This window comes from Oncorhynchus nerka, unplaced genomic scaffold (genome assembly GCF_034236695.1).
Source record: "Oncorhynchus nerka isolate Pitt River unplaced genomic scaffold, Oner_Uvic_2.0 unplaced_scaffold_887, whole genome shotgun sequence".
NCBI classification, from domain to species: domain Eukaryota; kingdom Metazoa; phylum Chordata; class Actinopteri; order Salmoniformes; family Salmonidae; genus Oncorhynchus; species Oncorhynchus nerka.
Genome location: NW_027040406.1, coordinates 164,934 through 180,317, shown reverse-complemented (window position 1 = coordinate 180,317; position 15,384 = coordinate 164,934). Strand labels below are relative to the sequence as shown.

Genomic DNA, 15,384 nt, shown 5'->3' with positions numbered 1-15,384 from the left:
TCCCCCCCTTGCTGCTATAACAGCCTCCACTCTTCTGGGAAGACTTTCCACTAGATGTTGGAACATTGCTGGGGGGAGTGGGCTTACTTCTATTCAGCCAAAAGAGCTTTAGTGAGGTCAGCCAAAGGGCGATTAGGTCTGGCTTCACAGTAGGCGTTCTAATTCATCCCAAATGTGTTCCATGGCGTTGAGGGCAAGGCAGTCAAGTTTTTCCACATCATTCTCGACAAACCATATGGACCTCGCTTTTGCACAGTGGCATTGTCATGCTGAAACCAGAAAGGGCCTTCCCAAAACTATTGCACAAAGTCATCTAGAATGTAATTGTATGCAGTAGCGTTAAGATTTCCTTTCACTGGAACTAAGGGGCCTAGCCCGAACCATAAAAAACAGCCCCAGACCATTATTCCTCCTCCACCAAACTTTACAGTTGGCACTATGCCTTCGAGCAGGTAGCGTTCTCCTAGCATCTGCCAAACCCAGATTCGTCCATCATGCTGCCAGATGGTGAAGCGTGACTCGTCACTCCAGAGAACGCCGTTTCCACTGCTCTGGAGTCCAATGTCAGCGAGCTTTCCACCACCACAGCCGACGCTGGCATTGCGCATGGTGATCTTAGGCTTGGCTGCGGCTGCTCAACCATGGAAACCCATTTCACAAAGCTCCCAGACAAACAGTTATTGTGCTTCTAGAGGCAGTTTGGAACTAAGTAGTGAGTGTTGCGGCCGAGGACAGAGGATTTTTACGCGTTACGCACTTTAGCACTCGGCTGTGAGCTTGTGTGGCCTACCACTTCACAGCTGAGCCGTTGTTGCTCCTAGACGTTTCCACTTCACAATACCAACACTTACAGTTTCTATAGCAGGACAGACATTTTACGAACTGACTTGTTGGAAAGGTGGTATCCAATGACGTTGAAAGTCACTGAGCTCTTCAGTAAGGCCATTCTACTGACGTTGTTTGTCTATGGAGATTGCATGGTTATACAACTGTCAGCAACGGGTGTGTGGCTGAAATAGCTGAATCCACTAATTTGAAGGGGAGTCCACATACTTTTGTTGAGAGAGGACTAATGACTTTTAGACCCACCCCTTTCTGGTTGATGAGGTGAAAAAATCCAAATCCACTAATTTGAAGGGGTGTCCACATACTCTTGGATATCTACTGTATTTGTAGGTTGTTTACTTTGTTTAACTAATGTGTAATTATATATATATATATATATAACCTTTAAGAACTAATTCTCATTTACAATGAAGGCCTACCCCTGCAAAACCCGGACGACGCTGGGCCAATTGTGCGTGGTACTGTAGTGACCCCTCTTGCACTGAGATGCAGTGCCTCAGACTACTGTGCCACTCGCAGTCCAGGGTAATGCTGGCTTCACTTCTCTATGAACAAAGAGGTCGTGAATCTAAGTAGCAGGGGTTCCCCCCAAAAGTGCACAGTTGTTCCCCATCTCCCCTGCTGTAGCAGTCCTCTACATAAAATAATGATATAAAATAATCACAAATGCTTAAGGTGGAATAGTTCACTCAAAACCAATAGTATTTTGGACGAAAAAAATAACTCACACGCTTTCAATAAAACAACAAATTTGTCAACACTTCGCAGATTTCTGAATCATGAATTAGCTGGCGAAGTAGCAGAGCGAGGCGTCTGGCAACGACGAGAGTCACGTGACACGTTGTTGCAGCTGTTTCAGTACAGAACTACAGGGAGAGAGGGGGAGAGAGAGAGGGAGAGAGAGGAGGAGGGGAGGGAGAGAGAGGGGGAGAGAGAGAGGGAGAGAGAGGGGGAGGGAGAGAGAGAGAGGGGGGAGAGAGAGTGAGGGAGAGGAGAGAGGGGAGGGAGAGTGAGGGAGAGGAGAGAGGGAGGGAGGGAGAGGGAGGGGGAGAGAGAGGGAGAGAGAGGGAGGGGAGAGAGGGAGGAGAGAGAGGGAGAGAGAGGGGGAGAGGGAGGGAGAGAGGGGGAAGGCAAACCCACTGGACTAGTTTCAATGTATGGAATCACTTAGGAGTTTCTGGATGTTGGGTAAACTTCTCCTTTAAGAGTTGATTGATATCAAAATCCGTCTGTTTAAGACAGAGAATCTGTCTACTCACAAAAAAAACATATTTAGCAAACGGTTAGGCCAACAAACTAATATGACCACTCTATGGAAGGATGAGACAAACACGATGGCGTTCCCCTGTTTTGTTCTACCGAAGTTGATACCACCAACATCTATCTCGCGTCTGAAGGTAACCAGGTACCGTTTTTTTCAAAAACAAATGGAATTCTGGTTTATTTTTTATTTGTTCTGCCATTTTATTATTCAATGTGTTATTCAACACATTCATAAAATTATTCAAATTAGTTCTTCAATGTGTTTCTATGAACAAGACAAGATTCAACAACTGAGACATAAACTGAACAAGTTCCACAGACTAACAGAAATTGAATAATGTATATAAGTAACATAAGTAACAGTCAGGATCTGGTGTGGATCTGGTGTGGATCAGGATCTGGTGTGGCCACCAGCTGCAATAAGTACTGCAGTGCATCTCCTCCTCATGGACTGCACATATTACCCCACTCTTCCACCAAGGCACCTGCAAGTTGCCAGACATTTCTGGGGGAATGGCCCTACCCCTTCAACCTCTGATCCAACAAGTCCCAGACGTCCTCAATGGGATTGAGATCCGGGCTCTTCGCTGGCCATGGCAGAACACTGACATTCCTGTCTTGCAGAAAATCACGCACAGAACGAACAGTATGGCTGGTGGCATTGTCATGCTGGAGGGTCATGTCAGGATGAGCCTGTAGGAAGGGTACCACATGAGGGAGGAGGATGTCTTCCTGTAACGCGCAGCGTTGAGATTGCCTGCAGTGACAACAAGCTTAGGCCGATGACACTGTGACAAACCGCCCCAGACCATGACGGACCGTCCACCTCCAAATCGATCCCACTCCAGAGTACAGGCCTCGGTGTAACACATAGGCGACGTTGTTGCCGGTGATGTCTGGTGAGGACCTGTCTTACAACAGGCCTACAAGCCCTCAGTCCAGCCTCTCAGCCTATTGCGGACAGTCTGAGCACTGATGGAGGGATTGTGTGTTCCTGGTGTAACTCGGGCAGTTGTTGTTGCCATCCTGCATCTGTCCCGTAGGTGTGATGTTCGGATGTACTGATCCTGTGCAGGTGTTGTTACACGTGGTGTGCCACTGCGAGGACGATCAGCTGTCCGTCCTGTCTCCCTGTAGCTCTGTCTTAGACATCTCACAATACGGACATTGCAATTTATTGTCCTGGCCACATCTGCAGTCCTCATGCCTCCTTGCAGCATGCCTAAGTCACGTTCACGCAGATGAGCAGGGACCCTGGGCATCTTTCTTTTGTTGTTTTTCAGAGTCCGTAGAAAGGCCTCTTTAGTGTCCTGAGTTTTCATAACTGTGACCTTAATTGCCTACCGTCTGTAAGCTGTTAGTGTCTTAACGACCGTTCCACAGGTGCATGTTCATTAATTGTTTATGGTGCATTGAACAAGCATGGGAAACAGTGTTTAAACCCTTTACAATGAAGATCTGTGAAGTTATTTGGATTTTTTACGAATTATCGTTGAAAGACAGGGTCCTGAAAAAGGGACGTTTCTTTTTTTGCTGAGTTTACATGATGTACTGTTACACCGTGTAGGAGCAGTTTGGACCTACTCAGTACTGTTACACCGTGTAGGAGCAGTTTGGACCTACTCAGTACTGTTACACCGTGTAGGAGCAGTTTGGACCTACTCAGTACTGTTACACCGTGTAGGAGCAGTTTGGACCTATTCAGTACTGTTACACCGTGGAGGAGCAGTGTGGACCTATTCAGTACTGTTACACCGTGGAGGAGCAGTTTGGACCTACTCAGTACTGTTACACCGTGTAGGAGCAGTGTGGACCTATTCAGTACTGTTACACCGTGTAGGAGCAGTTTGGACCTATTCAGTACTGTTACACCGTGGAGGAGCAGTTTGGACCTACTCAGTACTGTTACACCGTGGAGGAGCAGTTTGGACCTACTTCAGTACTGTTACACCGTGTAGGAGCAGTTTGGACCTAGTACTGTTACACCGTGGAGGAGCAGTTTGGACCTATTCAGTACTGTTACACCGTGGAGGAGCAGTTTGGACCTATTCAGTACTGTTACACCGTGAGGAGCAGTTTGGACCTACTCAGTACTGTTACACCGTGTAGGAGCAGTTTGGTTACACCGTGTAGGAGCAGTTTGGACAGTACTGTTACACCGTGGAGGAGCAGTTTGGACCTACTCAGTACTGTTACACCGTGTAGGAGCAGTTTGGACCTACTCAGTACTGTTACACCGTGTAGGAGCAGTTTGGACCTACTCAGTACTGTTACACCGTGTAGGAGCAGTTTGGACCTATTCAGTACTGTTACACCGTGGAGGAGCAGTTTGGACCTACTCAGTACTGTTACACCGTGGAGGAGCAGTTTGGACCTACTCAGTACTGTTACACCGTGTAGGAGCAGTTTGGACCTACTCAGTACTGTTACACCGTGTAGGAGCAGTTTGGACCTACTCAGTACTGTTACACCGTGGAGGAGCAGTTTGGACCTACTCAGTACTGTTACACCGTGTAGGAGCAGTTTGGACACTGTAGGAGCAGTTCCTAGTACTGTTACACCGTGAGGAGCAGTTTGGACCTACTCAGTACTGTTACACCGTTTGGACCTACTCAGTACTGTTACACCGTGTAGGAGCAGTTTGGACCTACTCAGTACTGTTACACCGTGGAGGAGCAGTTTGGACCTACTCAGTACTGTTACACCGTGTAGGAGCAGTTTGGACCTATTCAGTACTGTTACACAGTGGAGGAGCAGTTTGGACCTATTCAGTACTGTTACACCGTGGAGGAGCAGTTTGGACCTACTCAGTACTGTTACACCGTGTAGGAGCAGTGTGGACCTACTCAGTACTGTTACACCGTGTAGGAGCAGTTTGGACCTACTCAGTACTGTTACACCGTGTAGGAGCAGTTTGGACCTACTCAGTACTGTTACACCGTGTAGGAGCAGTTTGGACCTATTCAGTACTGTTACACAGTGTAGGAGCAGTTTGGACCTACTCAGTACTGTTACACCGTGTAGGAGCAGTTTGGACCTACTCAGTACTGTTACACCGTGTAGGAGCAGTTTGGTACCTGTAGGAGCAGTCAGTACTGTTACACCGTGTGGAGGAGCAGTTTGGACCTACTCAGTACTGTTTTGGACACCAGTACTGTTACACCGTGAGGAGCAGTTTGGACCTATTCAGTACTGTTACACCGTGTAGGAGCAGTTTGGACCTATTCAGTACTGTTACACCGTGTAGGAGCAGTTTGGACCTACTCAGTACTGTTACACCGTGTAGGAGCAGTTTGGACCTACTTAGTACTGTTACACCGTGTAGGAGCAGTTTGGACCTACTCAGTACTGTTACACCGTGTAGGAGCAGTTTGGACCTACTCAGTACTGTTACACCGTGGAGGAGCAGTTTGGACCTACTCAGTACTGTTACACCGTGTAGGAGCAGTTTGGACCTACTCAGTACTGTTACACCATGTAGGAGCAGTATGGACCTACTCAGTAATGTTACACCGTGTAGGAGCAGTTTGGACCTACTCAGTACTGTTACACCGTGTAGGAGCAGTTTGGACCTACTCAGTACTGTTACACCCTGTAGGAGGAGTTTGGACCTACTCAGTACTGTTACACCATGTAGCAGTTTGGACCTACTCAGTACTAGTACACCGTGTAGGAGCAGTTTGGACCTACTCAGTAATGTTACACCGTGTAGGAGCAGTTTGAACTGCTTATATATATATATATATAATGAAATAAATGAAAACCTACTTTATGTCTCAAAATAAAATAAACATTTCCCTTGACTGTTACCCTCCCACCCAGCAGATGGCGATGTGCCTTTTTTCAGGCAATGCTGTCAGTGTGACGTATAATCTAATGGACGGGACGCTTCTACAACAACGTCGAGTTAATCACCTCCGTAGCTTTTAACCAACATAGACGAAAACATTGCAGCTCTTTAAACGCGTTTGGTGTATATTAGCCACGGTGTTTTAAACACACTTGTCGTATCTACTAGTTAGTTACCCAATTTAATATAATATTTACGTTGTTGTTAGCTAACTGGCTGAGTAAATTAGCAGTAGTGCTAGTCTAGTCACTAATGCTAACTAGCTATCTAGCTAACATCCCAACCATGAGCTCACTTAACGACTCCCCACTTCTAAAGAGGGGTCTGCTGGACGGAGAAAGAAACTCTGGGGCTGAACATTGTCGTGAAAGAGGAGAAGGAAGATGAGGATGTCACAGTAAAACAAGAAACAGAGGTTGAGGCTGTTACAGTGAAAGAAGAAGAGAAAGAAGTTAAATTGACAGAAGGTGAAGACGTTCAGAGTTAAAGAGGAGGAGGATGTTACAGTAAAAGAAGAAGAGGAAGATGAGGGTGCAGGGGAGGAGGGGAGATTACTGTCACAGTGAAAGAAGAGGGGAGATGACTGTCACAGTGAAAGAAGAGGAAGAGAAAGAGGGGAGATGACTGTCACAGTGAAAGAAGAGGAAGACGTTTTTGAAATGAAGGAAGTGGGGGAGATTACTGTCACATTGGAAGAAGAAGAAGAGGAGACAGGAGATCTGATTAACAACAGTGAGTAATATCTTAAACACAGGGGTACAAACTCTGCAGTTGTTGAACCGATGTGCGGTTTTAAAGGGGCATTTACTGAAGTTCTACACGTTAATAGTTCTGTACTGTAGGAATCGTTAAAGCTACAAGGAGACGGGGACGGCCAACAAAACGTTAATGGATCAAATGCTTCCTGTTAGATTTTTCACCACATTTGTAAACATGTGAATATCTCTTTCTGTAGTGCTTTGCTCATGAAAATCATCTCGTGTCTTACTTCAAATGATGAAGAGGACAGAATCAAGACAATGAAGGATACTTTTGATCTGGATGAAATGTATATAAAACATTTATTTTACCACAGAGGTTATTTAAAATCCTTAATAGTATTTTGACGTGCACCCGTGGATCAATCTTTCAGAAACCATTGATTTCAGAGCTTAGCAACACACACAACTCTGTGCACGAGGACTACTTTTAGTCCCCTACCGACCCCTGAGGAGCCTCCACTGGGAGACTCATCTGTTGGGTTGGTAACGTGTGGAAAGAGGCTGTCCAAGACACATCTGTTGGATTGGTAACATGTGGAAAGAGGCTGTCCAAGACACATCTGTTGGATTGGTAGAGTGTGGAAAGAGGCTGTCCAAGACACATCTGTTGGATTGGTAGAGTGTGGAAAGAGGCTGTCCAAGACACATCTGTTGAGTTGGTAGAGTGTGGAAAGAGGCTGTCCATGACACATCTGTTGGATTGGTAACATGTGGAAAGAGGCTGTTCAAGACACATCTGTTGGATTGGTAACATGTGGAAAGAGGCTGTTCATGACACATCTGTTGGGTTGGTAACATGTAGAAAGAGGCTGTCCAAGACACATCTGTTGGATTGGTAACATGTGGAAAGAGGCTGTTCAAGACACATCTGTTGGGTTGGTAACATGTGGAAAGAGGCTGTTGAGAGCAGTCCATTTTATAAATCATTATGGCCTTAGACCTGCCAGGTGGGAGTCATTGCTATATGTGTCACGTTCTGACCTTTATTTCCTGTGTTTTGTAATTAGTTAGTATGGTCAGGGCGTGAGTTGGGTGGGCAGTCTGTTTGTTTTTCTATGATTTGAGTATTTCTATGTTTCGGCCTAGTATGGTTCTCAATCAGAGGCAGGTGTCATTAGTTGTCTCTGATTGAGAATCATACTTAGGTAGCCTGGGTTTCACTGTGTGTTTGTGGGTGATTGTTCCTGTCTCTGTGTTTGCACCAGATAGGACTGTTTTGAGTTTTCACATTTCTTGTTTTTTTTGTAGTCAGTTGTTCATGTGTACCTTAACCCATTAAAAAGAACCATGGACACTTACCACGACGCATATTGGTCCTCCGATCCGTTTCGCCTCTCCTCTTCGGAGGAGGAGGAGGAAATTCATTACAATATGACAATATATATCATTATGGACTTAGACCTGCCAGGTGGGAGTTATTGCTATGTAACAATATATATCATTATGGACTTAGACCTGCCAGGTGGAGTTATTGCTATATACCAATATATATCATTATGGCCTTAGACCTGCCAGGTGGGGGTTATTGCTATATGACAATATATATCATTATGGACTTAGACCTGCCAGGTGGAGTTATTGCTATATGACAATATATATCATTATGGCCTTAGACCTGCCAGGTGGGAGTTATTGCTATATGATATGACAATATAAATCATTATGGACTTAGACCTGCCAGGTGGGGGTTATTGCTATATGACAATATAAATCATTATGGCCTTAGACCTGCCAGGTGGGGGTTATTACTATATGACAATATATATCATTATGGCCTTAGACCTGCCAGGTGGAGTTATTGCTATATGACAATATAAATCATTATGGCCTTAGACCTGGGGTGTCCTGGAAGGATATTGATCTCATCCCGTCAGTAGAGGATGCCTGGATATTTTTTAAAAATGCCTTCCTAACAATCTTAAATAAACATGCCCCATTCAAGAAAATTAGAACCAGGAACAGATATAGCCCTTGGTTCTCCCCAGACCTGACTGCCCTTAACCAACACAAAAACATCCTATGGCGTTCTGCATTAGCATCGAACAGCCCCCGTGATATGCAGCTGTTCAGGGAAGCTAGAAACCGTTATACACAGGCAGTTAGAAAAGCCAAGGCTAGCTTTTTCAAGCAGAAATTTGCTTCCTGCAACACTAACTCTAAAAAGTTCTGGGACACTGTAAAGTCCATGGAGAATAAGAACACCTCCTCCCAGCTGCCCACTGCACTGAAGATAGGAAACACTGTCACCACTGATAAATCCACCATAATTGAGAATTTCAATAAGCATTTTTCTACGGCTGGCCATGCTTTCCACCTGGCAACTCCTACCCCGGTCAACAGCACTGCACCCCCAACAGCAACTCGCCCAAGCCTTCCCCATTTCTCCTTCTCCCAAATCCATTCAGCTGAAGTTCTGAAAGAGCTGAAAAATCTGGACCCCTACAAATCAGCCGGGCTAGACAATCTGGACCCTTTCTTTCTAAAATTATCTGCCGAAATTGTTGCCACCCTATTACTAGCCTGTTCAACCTCTCTTTCTTGTCATCTGAGATTCCCAAAGATTGGAAAGAAGCTGCGGTCATCCCCTCTTCAAAGGGGGGACACTCTTGACCCAAACTGCTACAGACCTATATCTATCCTACCATGCCTTTCTAAGGTCTTCGAAAGCCAAGTCAACAAACAGATTACCACCATTTCGAATCTCACCATACCTTCTCTGCTATGCAATCTGGTTTCAGAGCTGGTCATGGGTGCACCTCAGCCACGCTCAAGGTCCTAAACGATATCTTAACCGCCATCGATAAGAAACATTACTGTGCAGCCGTATTCATTGATCTGGCCAAGGCTTTCGACTCTGTCAACCACCACATCCTTATCGGCAGACTCGACAGCCTTGGTTTCTCAAATGATTGCCTCGCCTGGTTCACCAACTACTTCTCTGATAGAGTTCAGTGTGTCAAATCGGAGGGTCTGCTGTCCGGACCTCTGGCAGTCTCTATGGGGGTGCCACAGGGTTCAATTCTTGGACCGACTCTCTTCTCTGTATACATCAATGATGTTGCTCTTGCTGCTGGTGAGTCTCTGATCCACCTCTACGCAGACGACACCATCCTGTATACTTCCGGCCCTTCTTTGGACACTGTGTTAACAACCCTCCAGGCAAGCTTCAATGCCATACAACTCTCCTTCCGTGGCCTCCAATTGCTCTTAAATACAAGTAAAACTAAATGCATGCTCTTCAACCGATCGCTACCTGCACCTACCCGCCTGTCCAACATCACTACTCTGGACGGCTCTGACTTAGAATACGTGGACAACTACAAATACTTAGGTGTCTGGTTAGACTGTAAACTCTCCTTCCAGACCCATATCAAACATCTCCAATCCAAAGTTAAATCTAGAATTGGCTTCCTATTTCGCAACAAAGCATCCTTCACTCATGCTGCCAAACATACCCTTGTAAAATTGACCATCCTACCAATCCTCGACTTTGGCGATGTCATTTACAAAATAGCCTCCAATACCCTACTCAACAAATTGGATGCAGTCTATCACAGTGCTATCCGTTTTGTCACCAAAGCCCCATATACTACCCACCATTGCGACCTGTACGCTCTCGTTGGCTGGCCCTCGCTTCATACTCGTCGCCAAACCCACTGGCTCCATGTCATCTACAAGACCCTGCTAGGTAAAGTCCCCCTTATCTCAGCTCGCTGGTCACCATAGCATCTCCCACCTGTAGCACACGCTCCAGCAGGTATATCTCTAGTCACCCCAAAACCAATTCTTTCTTTGGCCGCCTCTCCTTCCAGTTCTCTGCTGCCAATGACTGGAACGAACTACAAAATCTCTTAAATTGGAAACACTTATCTCCCTCACTAGCTTTAAGCACCAACTGTCAGAGCATCTTACAGATTACTGCACCTGTACATAGCCCACCTATAATTTAGCCCAAACAACTACCTCTTTCCTAACTGTATTTAATTTATTTATTTATTTTGCTCCTTTGCACCCCATTATTTTTATTTCTACTTTGCACATTCTTCCATTGCAATACTACCATTCCAGTGTTTTACTTGCTATATTGTATTTACTTTGCCACCATGGCCTTTTTTGCCTTTACCTCCTTCTCACCTAATTTGCTCACATTGTATATAGACTTGTTTTTTTTTTTTACTGTATTATTGACTGTATGTTTGTTTTACTCCATGTGTAACTCTGTGTCGTTGTATGTGTCGAACTGCTTTGCTTTATCTTGGCCAGGTCGCAATTGTAAATGAGAACTTGTTCTCAACTTGCTTACCTGGTTAAATAAAGGTGAAATAAAAAAAATAAAAAAAAATAAATAAAACCTGCCAGGTGGGAGTTATTGCTATATGATATGACAATATATATCATTATGGCCTTAGACCTGCCAGGTGGGAGTTATTGCTATATGACAATATAAATCATTATGGCCTTAGACCTGCCAGGTGGGGGTTATTGCTATATGACAATATAAATCATTATGGCCTTAGACCTGCCAGGTGGGGGTTATTGCTATATGACAATATACATCATTATGGCCTTAGACCTGCCAGGTGGGAGTTATTGCTATATGATATGACAATATATATCATTATGGCCTTAGACCTGCCAGGTGGGAGTTATTGCTATATGATATGACAATATATATCATTATGGACTTAGACCTGCCAGGTGGGAGTTATTGCTATATGACAATATAAATCATTATGGCCTTAGACCTGCCAGGTGGGAGTTATTGCTATATGACAATATATATCATTATGGCCTTAGACCTGCCAGGTGGGGGTTATTGCTATATGACATGACAATATACATCATTATGGCCTTAGACCTGCCAGGTGGAGTTATTGCTATATGACATGACAATATAAATCATTATGGCCTTAGACCTGCCAGGTGGGGGTTATTGCTATATGACAATATATATCATTATGGACTTAGACCTGCCAGGTGGGAGTTATTGCTATATGACAATATATATCATTATGGCCTTAGACCTGCCAGGTGGGAGTTATTGCTATATGACAATATATATCATTATGGCCTTAGACCTGCCAGGTGGGGGTTATTGCTATATGACAATATATATCATTATGGCCTAAGACCTGCCAGGTGGGGGTTATTGCTATATGATATGACAATATAAATCATTATGGCCTTAGACCTGCCAGGTGGGAGTTATTGCTATATGACAATATATATCATTATGGCCTTAGACCTGCCAGGTGGGAGTTATTGCTATATGACAATATATATCATTATGGCCTTAGACCTGCCAGGTGGGGGTTATTGCTATATGACAATATAAATCATTATGGCCTTAGACCTGCCAGGTGGGGGTTATTGCTATATGATATGACAATATATATCATTATGGCCTTAGACCTGCCAGGTGGGAGTTATTGCTATATGATATGACAATATATATCATTATGGACTTAGACCTGCCAGGTGGGAGTTATTGCTATATGACAATATATATCATTATGGCCTTAGACCTGCCAGGTGGGGGTTATTGCTATATGATATGACAATATATATCATTATGGCCTTAGACCTGCCAGGTGGGGGTTATTGCTATATGACAATATAAATCATTATGGCCTTAGACCTGCCAGGTGGGGGTTATTGCTATATGACAATATATATCATTATGGCCTTAGACCTGCCAGGTGGGAGTTATTGCTATATGATATGACAATATATATCATTATGGCCTTAGACCTGCCAGGTGGGAGTTATTGCTATATGACAATATCAATCATTATGGCCTTAGACCTGCCAGGTGGAAGTCATTGCTATATGACAATATATATCATTATGGCCTTAGACCTGCCAGGTGGAGTTATTGCTATATGACAATATAAATCATTATGGCCTTAGACCTGCCAGGTGGGAGTTATTGCTATATGACAATATAAATCATTATGGCCTTAGACCTGCCAGGTGGAAGTCATTGCTATATGATATGACAATATATATCATTATGGCCTTAGACCTGCCAGGTGGAAGTCATTGCTATATGATATGACAATATATATCATTATGGCCTTATACCTGCCAGGTGGAGTTATTGCTATATGACAATATAAATCATTATGGCCTTAGACCTGCCAGGTGGAAGTCATTGCTATATGATATGACAATATATATCATTATGGCCTTAGACCTGCCAGGTGGAAGTCATTGCTATATGATATGACAATATATATCATTATGGCCTTAGACCTGCCAGGTGGAGTTATTGCTATATGACAATATAAATCATTATGGACTTAGACCTGCCAGGTGGAGTTATTGCTATATGACAATATAAATCATTATGGCCTTAGACCTGCCAGGTGGGAGTTATTGCTATATGATATGACAATATATATCATTATGGCCTTAGACCTGCCAGGTGGGGGTTATTGCTATATGACAATATATATCATTATGGCCTTAGACCTGCCAGGTGGGAGTTATTGCTATATGATATGACAATATATATCATTATGGCCTTAGACCTGCCAGGTGGGAGTTATTGCTATATGATATGACAATATATATCATTATGGCCTTAGACCTGCCAGGTGGAGTTATTGCTATATAACAATATATATCATTATGGCCTTAGACCTGCCAGGTGGGAGTTATTGCTATATGACAATATATATCATTATGGCCTTAGACCTGCCAGGTGGGGGTTATTGCTATATGATATGACAATATATATCATTATGGCCTTAGACCTGCCAGGTGGGGGTTATTGCTATATGACAATATATATCATTATGGACTTAGACCTGCCAGGTGGGAGTTATTGCTATATGACAATATATATCATTATGGCCTTAGACCTGCCAGGTGGGGGTTATTGCTATATGACATGACAATATACATCATTATGGCCTTAGACCTGCCAGGTGGAGTTATTGCTATATGACATGACAATATAAATCATTATGGCCTTAGACCTGCCAGGTGGGGGTTATTGCTATATGACAATATATATCATTATGGACTTAGACCTGCCAGGTGGGAGTTATTGCTATATGACAATATATATCATTATGGCCTTAGACCTGCCAGGTGGGAGTTATTGCTACATGACAATATATATCATTATGGCCTTAGACCTGCCAGGTGGGGGTTATTGCTATATGACAATATAAATCATTATGGAGTTAGACCTGCCAGGTGGAGTTATTGCTATATGATAATATACATCATTATGGCCTTAGACCTGCCAGGTGGAGTTATTGCTATATGATATGAGAATATACATCATTATGGCCTTAGACCTGCCAGGTGGGAGTCATTGCTATATGACAATATATATCATTATGGCCTTAGACCTGCCAGGTGGAGTAATTGCTATATGACAATATATATCATTATGGCCTTAGACCTGCCAGGTGGGGGTTATTGCTATATGACAATATATATCATTATGGACTTAGACCTGCCAGGTGGAGTTATTGCTATATGATATGACAATATATATCATTATGGCCTTAGACCTGCCAGGTGGGAGTTATTGCTATATGACAATATATATCATTATGGCCTTAGACCTGCCAGGTGGGGGTTATTGCTATATGACAATATAAATCATTATGGACTTAGACCTGCCAGGTGGAGTTATTGCTATATGATATGACAATATATATCATTATGGCCTTAGACCTGCCAGGTGGGAGTTATTGCTATATGACAATATAAATCATTATGGACTTAGACCTGCCAGGTGGGAGTTATTGCTATATGATATGACAATATATATCATTATGGCCTTAGACCTGCCGGGTGGAGTTATTGCTATATGACAATATAAATCATTATGGCCTTAGACCTGCCAGGTGGGAGTTATTGCTATATGACAATATAAATCATTATGGCCTTAGACCTGCCAGGTGGGGGTTATTGCTATATGACAATATAAATCATTATGGCCTTAGACCTGCCAGGTGGGAGTTATTGCTATATGACAATATATATCATTATGGCCTTAGACCTGCCAGGTGGAGTTATTGCTATATGATATGACAATATAAATCATTATGGCCTTAGACCTGCCAGGTGGGAGTTATTGCTATATGATATGACAATATATATCATTATGGCCTTAGACCTGCCAGGTGGGAGTTATTGCTATATGATATGACAATATATATCATTATGGCCTTAGACCTGCCAGGTGGGGGTTATTGCTATATGACAATATAAATCATTATGGCCTTAGACCTGCCAGGTGGGAGTTATTGCTATATAACAATATAAATCATTATGGCCTTAGACCTGCCAGGTGGGAGTTATTGCTATATGATATGACAATATAAATCATTATGGCCTTAGACCTGCCAGGTGGGAGTTATTGCTATATGACAATATATATCATTATGGCCTTAGACCTGCCAGGTGGGGGTTATTGCTATATGACAATATATATCATTATGGACTTAGACCTGCCAGGTGGGGGTTATTGCTGTATGACAATATATATCATTATGGCCTTAGACCTGCCAGGTGGAGTTATTGCTATATGATATGACAATATATATCATTATGGCCTTAGACCTGCCAGGTGGGGGTTATTGCTATATGACAATATATATCATTATGGACTTAGACCTGCCAGGTGGAGTTATTGCTATA

The 15,384-nt window shown here is 43.4% G+C and overlaps 1 protein-coding gene across 1 annotated transcript in view; it reads left to right on the top strand.

Moving 5' to 3' along the window:
- The first annotated feature begins 6,549 nt into the window (after positions 1 to 6,549).
- The window catches only part of LOC115121452 (zinc finger protein 501-like), a 38,715-nt gene continuing 29,880 nt past the window's right edge, over positions 6,550 to 15,384 (top strand). The window contains exon 1 of the mRNA XM_065016765.1: positions 6,550 to 6,691. Coding sequence (XP_064872837.1) covers positions 6,580 to 6,691 — 112 coding nt within the window. The 5' untranslated portion in view covers positions 6,550 to 6,579. The remainder of the gene's footprint in view (positions 6,692 to 15,384) is intronic.